Source organism: Eurytemora carolleeae, unplaced genomic scaffold, assembly GCF_000591075.1.
Source record: "Eurytemora carolleeae unplaced genomic scaffold, Eaff_2.0 scaffold318, whole genome shotgun sequence".
In the NCBI taxonomy this organism is placed as follows: Eukaryota; Metazoa; Arthropoda; class Copepoda; order Calanoida; family Temoridae; genus Eurytemora; species Eurytemora carolleeae.
The window spans coordinates 112,211-121,167 of NW_019396228.1; the positions used below are offsets into that span (position 1 = coordinate 112,211).

General features: G+C 33.9%; 1 protein-coding gene across 1 annotated transcript; it reads left to right on the plus strand.

Moving 5' to 3' along the window:
• Positions 1–2,537: 2,537 nt before the first annotated feature.
• Positions 2,538–8,219, plus strand: LOC111698756 (zinc finger FYVE domain-containing protein 1). The gene is made up of 8 exons (XM_023469175.1): positions 2,538–2,708; positions 2,963–3,106; positions 4,932–5,026; positions 6,081–6,135; positions 6,236–6,331; positions 6,906–7,028; positions 7,610–7,737; positions 8,030–8,219. Exons 2-8 carry the CDS (start codon positions 3,098–3,100, stop codon positions 8,208–8,210), a joined length of 687 nt encoding a protein of 228 aa, XP_023324943.1. The 5' UTR covers positions 2,538–2,708; positions 2,963–3,097; the 3' UTR covers positions 8,211–8,219.
• Positions 8,220–8,957: the final 738 nt, after the last annotated feature.

Here is an 8,957-nt window from a genome sequence, read left to right on the forward strand (position 1 = left end):
AGATTCAGACCCCCCGGCCTTTAAAGGGTTAAATGTAAAATTGAAAATGAAGAAAATAAATTTTGTTATAAAACCTCGCTCTTCTGAAGCTTTTGCTGGACATGAAACAAACCCCTGTTCTATTAAATCTGTGGCCATGTCTCTCTCGGAGGGGGGGGGGGGGGGGGGGGGGGGCTAGTTTATGTTTATGTAAATAACTGTTTTATCTTCTAGGATGTTATTGAAAGTTTTGGCAGTTTCTGATATTATAATCTACAGAACTAGGCAGGGGTTCAGATCATTATTCAAATACAGCGTGTACTAATAAACATGCAAGATGAAAGACGACTTAAAGGTCCTCGTTGATATTTAATAGCTATCTCACGTGTGTAAAAAAAATATTTCATGGCTTTAAAACTGTTTTTTGAAAGATTTTAAGTTGATTCAAATTTTGTCATTAGATCAAAGACGACCTTCAAATCGTCTCTCAACAGTTGTGTTAATTTGGGATACATTGTATCTTTGTAATTTCTTCTCTAAAGCTGTTGTTTACACTCTACTAAATATTATAAGGTTTAAGTTGGGTTTTCTTCTGCTGTTCATTGAGCGTTTTATTTATTAATTAATTTAATTTTTTAATGAGTTTGTTTGAAATGGATGATTTGTTGTTTTCATTGAAACGTGGATATAAACTAAATTACGGTCGAATCTTACAATTTTTATCTTTTTACAACTTACATAAAGGAAGGGATAGATGGGATTTAACAAATATAATATGAATAGAAGAACACTTATTGATTCTAAATATAAATACATAATGAATAACACGTGTATTAAATGAGAGGAGTAGGGGATTTTCATTCTCTACATCTGACATTTTTACTTCTATTTCTTTTAAGAGAATTTCCACAGACGTGTTCTGTCTTCTATAAATAAGACTTGATTTTTTATTACATTTATTGATTATATATTCAAGGGCCGGGTACATGTTTTCTTGAATATATTATATATTTTGTCCCACCCCCACACAAAAAATATTAAAGATCGGTATATGTCAGTTTCAAGGAAAGTTTGTCAATGTCCAATTTTTCATTTTCCCCAAAAACATCGAAAATAATTTCTCCCACCATGCAATGGGGAACCGGGGTGGGGTGGGGTTAAATTCTTGAAAATAAATATCCCTAAAATGTACCTCAGGTGGGGGTCAGGACTTCTTAAACTGGAGTAGCTTTCGGATCTTGATTCTTATGTTTTTTTAATCCTGATTTTATTAAATGGATATTTTTAAGCTTTAACACTTGATCTCAATATACTATGTGGGCACTTAAATTTTTTAGTATCTTTGCTCGATCTTTCAATTTAAGTTATCCAAATCCAAAGAGTTTTTGTGAAAAAACTCCTTCGTGGATATCAGAGTATCAACTCTGAACCTATTTTTGTTATTTTTTTGAAAAATATTCGATTTCTCTCGAAATAGTAAAAAATGTTTTTTTTATTTTAATTTTTTTCGACATTCCATGAATAAGCAAAACCTTATCTGAAATCAGTTTCAAAAATATGATAAAATTTGAACAATGTAAAGTGACCCAACATTTCCGATTCACACCCGTGTCTGTTAAAGTTTTACCTTTGTCTGAGTACACATGATTAAGTTTTTACTTTTTTCTCCTTCTATAAACTGAGCTAAAACTTTAGAATGAGATTTCCTTAATCCCTATTACTTAATCCGAGTATCCAATGAACACAGTTTTGATTTTATCCTTAAACCGTTCTTTCTTGGATATACTAGAGAAAAATCAAAAACCGGTGTTTTTTTTTATTTAGATAGTCCCTCCCGTTTTTGAATATAATCTTAAGTGGCGCGCAAAATTTCAAATTTATCGGCTTCATATACGCAACTCTGATTGGTTGAATTTTATACACTTTTCAAGATACAAGTACAAGATTAGGTTAGTCTCGATATTAAGAGAAAGAGAGGATCAAGCATTAATCTCAATATCCACCATTCTAAAGTTTCAGCTCTGATTATTTTAATGGCGGTACTCTATAATAGCGACTCATGCGCATTTTTGGGGCAAGAGAAAAAGAAGTAAACTGTCAGAATTTAGCATCTTTCAAGTGAGAAAAGCAACGAGAGTACTTATGTAAATCGGACATGCCACTCAATAGATGAAGGATCACTAGTATTAACGTTCAATAAACAAAGATTTTTAACATTTATTGCTAAATACAGACTAGAGCAAGAATGTAACGCAAAGAAAGTTAATTGCAGTTGCGTATACTCTGCGTACATATTGAAACCAGTTCTCTCTAGGCGGAATTTGTAAACAAGAAAAGATGCATCAGTGTTCGTTTAGTATCCGAGGAGGATAAAAGCATTGAATTTGATAATTTTGATAATTCACATAATAGTTTCCTATGACCAGAATATTTTATTGATTATTTATGTAAAGATGGATCCCATGTCAGGCTTAGACATCCGTCTTGTGTTTATATTACCGCCCACTGACAGTACACTGCAGTACAAAAGATGCGTACACCTCTGAAATAACTTTCCTTGCATAAAACCCTTGGGCTAGAGGATAATATAGAACAGAATCCAGATCCCACTAGACGGAAATAAGAAATGAGAAACAGAAAAGTTGATTAGTTTCTTAATTAAACTTTTCAGGCATTTCAGCAAGGAGCTTGAGAAAATTAACAGAGAGGGGAAAAATATTAGATCTCAGGTAATAAAAGAATTTACAAAAAAAGTGTTAGATGGAAGAACTGTGTGAATTTTATAATTTGATTTAATTTGAAATTTCAAAGTTAGATTATTTGATCGAACAGATTTCATAAAATATCAAATACGACTTTGGTTGATAAAATATAGGGATTAGCAAATTAGAGTTTGCGACAAAGACTCAATTTGGGTTAAAAAAAAATTAAATTTGATTGAAAATAATAATGGCCCGATTTACAATTGGTTTTTAATTTTTAGACTGAGAATTCTAGTGAGCTGGGACCAAGTGTTAGTCAGCTGGGACCTAGTGTTGTAATATTCCATGAAACTATTCATACAGAACCGTTAACCGGCCCTGATACCGAGGGGGTACTAAGAGCTAGGTTTACTAGTATGAGCCAGGTAGATTTCGTTCTTCCAAACTTGTCAAAATCTAACAATATTCTTCATGCATTCGGCAGATCTCATTTTGGAATTTAAGGTTTTTAACTCTTTTTTAACTTTATCAATTTATTTATTTTTTATTTTTATTATGAAACAAATTATTTGATACATGTATTTAATGCAGAAAAAAATGCCGCAAATTATTTCAAAGATTAAAGACGATCTTCAAGTAATCTTGCTACTATCACGTTTCTTGGAACACCCTGTAGTTACAGTGGGTCCCATTAGTTGCACATCTTGTATTGTACATGGGAAGCAAGGAATAAAACAAGCAATAGAATAAAACAAGACTTCATCTTCAGCCTGGTGTAACTGAAAGAAGGAGTCTAATCCTTAATGGGTATACAACCCATGCACAACAATACCGGTTTTTTACTTGACCAGCGGTGAGGACTTGACTGCTGTGGAAGATTGCTCTCAATTGGGCTTTAGGGATTACAACTCCCCATTTTGCATAAGGGGTGCAGTTATGGGTTTCCTTAATGCCCTTTAACTTAGAAAGAGTATAATAGAAGGAACCCCCCGCTGGGGGGAGGGGGTGAAACAATTGCTCCCTCCCCCCTCCTTTCCTTCAAGAAAATATTAGGAAATTGTGTTTTTACTTAGTCAGACGCAACTCAAGAGTTAACAATTCTATATAGAGTTCAGAGAAAAGAAAGAAAGCAAGATCTTCAGCTAGTTCAATTAAATACAGGGTTCAGAAAAAAAGCAAGATCCTTAAAATAACTCTTTCTTGTAAAGTGACGAACAACAAGGACATCCAAAACAATTCTTTTCTTTTTATTTTCAAAATTATGAACATGATTGAAAGATGTACGAACTAAAAGAAAATGAAAACGAGAAATATAGAAATCTCCAATATTTCCAACTTATATCATGTAAATATTTAAAAATATTGTAAAATTTAATTAAAATAAATAATTAAAGTTAAAAGTGGGTCCCATGAAACTGGGAAGTTGGTTTTCAAGGTGCTGGTAAAACTATTTGCTTTACAACAACATCAAATGCGAAGTAGATGGCTTAATTGTCGTTTTCATATTCCACAGTTTTAATGAAGATATTTCTAACGATTAGTTTAGCTTGTAATGAAAATTAAATAAATAGTGTTTTATAAATAATGTCTATTTAAGCTGAGCCAAAACTTATAAATGAATGGATGAATTAGACTTCTTAATCCGTTTCTCTTTGATCGAAATTCAACTTTGACTGAGATATCAGTAAATGTAAATTTTCACAAAGCGAAATTGCAAAGATGGCAATACCCGACTCACAACGGTACCCTTGAAACCTTATTATGGTCACAAATGTGGAGATACCGTCAATATTCTAACTTGAACAACTTTATTTCTGTGAGTTTTTCTATATCTTTTTATTAACTAAAATTCGCAATTGTTGTTTTTGGAGGAAACCTGCGAATGTAAATTAACACTAAACAGTTTATTGGAACAAAAACTCCTGTATGTATAAAATGCCTTTTTTTCGACTACGAAATGTGCACCCTTTAGAAGGTGGGTTGGGAGGTTAGTAAAGGTCGGAGAGTGTTATGAATGCCAGAAACAAGCTTAAAACAATTGATTTAATTGGAATCGATACCCATATTGTATACTATGCACAAAGAATAATCACAGAGTGGGGATGGGGTCTCTTTAAAAACTGAAGGTAGTTGAGTTATATAATTCCTACTTGATCAGACAAAGCTTTCAAAACGGGCATTGTCATCTTTGCAACGAGTATCACTTGAAATTATGCTTACAGTCCCTTTAAATAATGAAAATATTTGTAGGATATATCCTCGTTCTCTAAACTGGTTTATATCGGAGTTCGGACAGATATGCAAACTAGAACATGTTTTAAACCTCTCCTAGATATTGTTTCCAGGTAAATGTAAATACAGGGTGTCCAAATAAACATGAAAATCAAAATCAGCTTAATTTTTTTGATAATGGATCAAAAATGAAGTTTATCAAAAAAAACGTGTTTAAGCTTTATAAACTGCAGTCTTTTGTATCTTAAAAATTGACGGAGATATTAAACATTTTAAATTGGTTTTTGTTGTTGATCAATTATTCAAATTTCTCTAAATCTCCGTCAATTTTAAAAGTGATAAAATGGCAGACCACATTTTGGAAAGCTCTTGACAAGAAGTCGTTGGTGTTAATTGCTTTAACTAATATACTACTGAAATTATGTGAAATGATACCGCGTGAAATAAAGATAATAGAAGTTATCAATTCATGTTTATTAAGACATTTAATGAATTTGAGACGCGGCTTAAATTTGAGAAGCGGCTCAAATATGGTTGGTTCCACTTAAAATTGTATTCAATGTTTTAAGATTTAAGCCGGCGCTCAATTGATACCGGTTTTTTGGCGGATATAATACGCGGCTCAAATTTATTAAATTCGGACTCTGTACGACGTACTCAGATCCTCCCCGGGATTCTAGAATTATTATTCGCAGCAATATGCGTATTAAAGGATGTTTATTTTTAAGAATGTTTTTCTTAGCGGAGGGGAAATGATATTCGAGATTGTTTGAGAGAGAAAGGAAGGGTGGGGGGAAATTGGACCTACAACTTAAAAGTTTTTCCCTTTTTTTATTGTTATTGTTTGCCCCAAAGTTATAATGACCTTAATTATAGTTTCCTTGATTAATGATTATTTCCTGATTTCGCAATTAAATATGTTCCAAAGAAAACGAGAGAAAAAGATTTTTGAAGAGAGAGGATGAGGGGGGGGGAGCACTGATTTTTAATAATTTTTTAACCCGTAATCAAATTGTACTTTTTTAGTACTGTATGCTCCAATTTGTGAAGTATAGACAATCAAAAAATAAGTTTTTTACTTCTTGATTTACTCCAAGGCGCGTTGTATTACAATGTTTGTATTCTTGTTTGAAATTGTTGGATAAACTTAAGTTTTGTTTGTTCTAGTGAGGTTACTGATACTACAGTTCGGTCACCTAGAAATATTTCTCATGTATATAAGGTAATGTCTTAACGATTTTTTTTGACTGGGGCTCCGCCCTGACTTCACGGAGCGTCACTTGAAATATTGTAAACAGTCCCTTTAAAGCGTTTTATTGTAGGCGCTGGTTAGCTTGAACTCTAAGTTCAGTGGAGACGTTTCTCCTTCCCATCGTTCCTTCCCAGACCAGTACTTTACCTGTCAATCTACATGTCAGGTAGTACTTAACCTGTCAATCTAAAAGTCAGGTAGTACTTTACCTGTCAATCTACATATCAGGTAGTACTTTACCTGCCAATCTACATGTCAGGTAGTACTTTACCTGTCAATCTACATATCAGGTAGTACTTTACCTGCCAATCTACATGTCAGGTAGTACTTTACCTGTCAATCTACATGTTAGGTAGTACTTTACCTGTCAATCTATATGTTAGGTAGTACTTTACCTGTCAATCTATATGTTAGGTAGTACTTTACCTGTCAATCTATATGTCAGGTAGTACTTTACTTGCCAATCTACATGTCAGGTAGTACTTTACCTGTCAATCTATATGTTAGGTAGTACTTTACCTGCCAATCTATATGTCAGGTAGTACTTTACCTGTCAATCTACATGTCAGGTAGTACTTTACCTGTCAATCTACATGTTAGGAAGTGCTTAAAATCTCATCAGGAAGTAATTTAAGAATCATTTCACTAGTTGATAGATCTTCACAATGGACACAAGTTATTTTGATTTTTCATTTTGAAAAATATTTTGTAAATATCTAATTTTTTTATATTTGTTTCAGAGCTGTGCGGGTCGTTGTTGTAAACAAATCAAGCATACAGGAGATCACTGTACAGATACAACTGTACAGTGTACATACTCTGTGCAGTTAGAGAATAAGGTTTACACCTGCAGATACTGTCAGGTATGATATATATTTGATCACCTCCCCCGGTAATGTTACATCGTCTATACGCAACATCCCCCCTACTGAACTTCCGACCTACTAACTTTCCGACCTACTGCAATATCGGACCTACGCCAGCTGTTTATTTTTGTATTATTTCAGGGTTAGGTTAGGTTAAGACAATTTCTGGGCCGAGCGCTGCGGCTAGGACAGGCTAGGGGGCCGAGCGCTGCGGCCACAAGTCCATATAGCAGCTGTAAAATCACGTGCTAGTAGGTCGGATGTATAGTATAGCGGATTTGGCGAAGGTCAGAAGTGGAGTATAGCGGATTTGCATAGGTCGAAAAATACACCACCACTTTGATTATTGATTATTGATTAAAATAGGCTTAAACTTTATTATTTCAGTTGAACAAGAAAACATTTCTAATAAAAACCAAAAGTATCTTCAAAAAAATCTTCCTCTGTGATTTAAGAAAATGTTTGAAATGTGGTTACTGTACGAAATGTGGTTAGCGTATTTTTTGTTTTTTGAGAAAAATAGAATTTTTCAATCTTAAAATGTAGGTTGAAAAATCTTTAAAATTCTGATTCTCTAGGACAATGGAAGACGATGTGTAGTAGTACCTAAGGCAGCGGCCTCCAAGGAGAGCTCCTGGGTTGGATTAGCAAAATTTGCCTGGTCAGGCTTTGTATTAGAATGTCAACGGTGTGGAGTAATATATAGGTGAGAACCAGCTGTGGACCCATCCACTTCTCCTACACCTCCCCCCCTCCCCCCTCAACCGGTACCCACGAATTGTGTCTATTTTTTTTTCTTTTCTACTGTTATTTAAATCATTTTCATTCATTCAAGATTATCTATCGAGAAAAGTAAAATTTTTTTTTTTTTGAATTTTGAATTGCATTAAAGGGACTGTGATTGTAATTTTAAGTGACCCTTTATTTTAAAAATAGGAGCATGCCCAATGCACAATGGTACCGATAATAACCTTAGTTTAAATGAGCTGATTTTTCAGATCTCGGCAACAGTGGTTCGGTAACCTTGATCCTGAAACACAGGGTGTTGTACAGACTCATGTAGCACATGTTTGGCCAGGGGTAAGTGTTTTAGTGACTTATTTAGCACATGTTTTGCTAGGGGTAATTGTTTTATACACTTATTTAGCACATGTTTGGCTAGGGTTTAGTGCTTCATAGGCCCATGTAGCACATGTTTGGCCAGGAGTAAGTTTTTATAGACTTGTGTGGCCCATGTTTGGGCAGGGATAAGTGTTTTTGTGACTCAATTAGCACAGATGTGGTTAGTGGTAAGTGTTTCATATATTAATCTAGCACATGTTTGGCCAAGGATAAGTGTTTTTTATCTCATGTAGCACATGTTTGGCTAGTGGTAAGTTTTTGGTAGACTAGTGTAGCGAATATTGTGCCGGGGATATGTGTTTTTTAAATTGATCAGTAAATGTTTGGCTAGGGGTAAGTTTTGAGTGGACTCGTGTAGCGAATGTTGTGCCGGTGATATGTGTTTTTTAAATTCACTAGGCTTTTAGGGCGCTTTGCGCCCACCCATCTTCTATTTAAATTGTGAAAATGTTCTTTTTGTTTATATTTTATTTTACAACAAAGAAAAAAATTTCGCGGATTTTTAAAAAAAAATTCGCGGATTTTCAAGAATTTAATTTTTTTTACAAAATTAAAAACCTTTAAAACACATTTTTTTTAATTTTTATCATTCGTAAATCTTTCCTGTGGTCACGTGATGTCCCACAAAAAATTTGGGCCCGATCGGTTTAGCCGTTTTGACGTTTATTGGATACAAACAAACAGACAAACAGACAGACAAGCCAAATTTATATATAGATTTAGTAAATGTTTGGCTAGGGGTAAGTGTTTTCTTACTCATGTAGCACATGTGTTGCAAACAAATTACATTGGCAGGTTTATTTC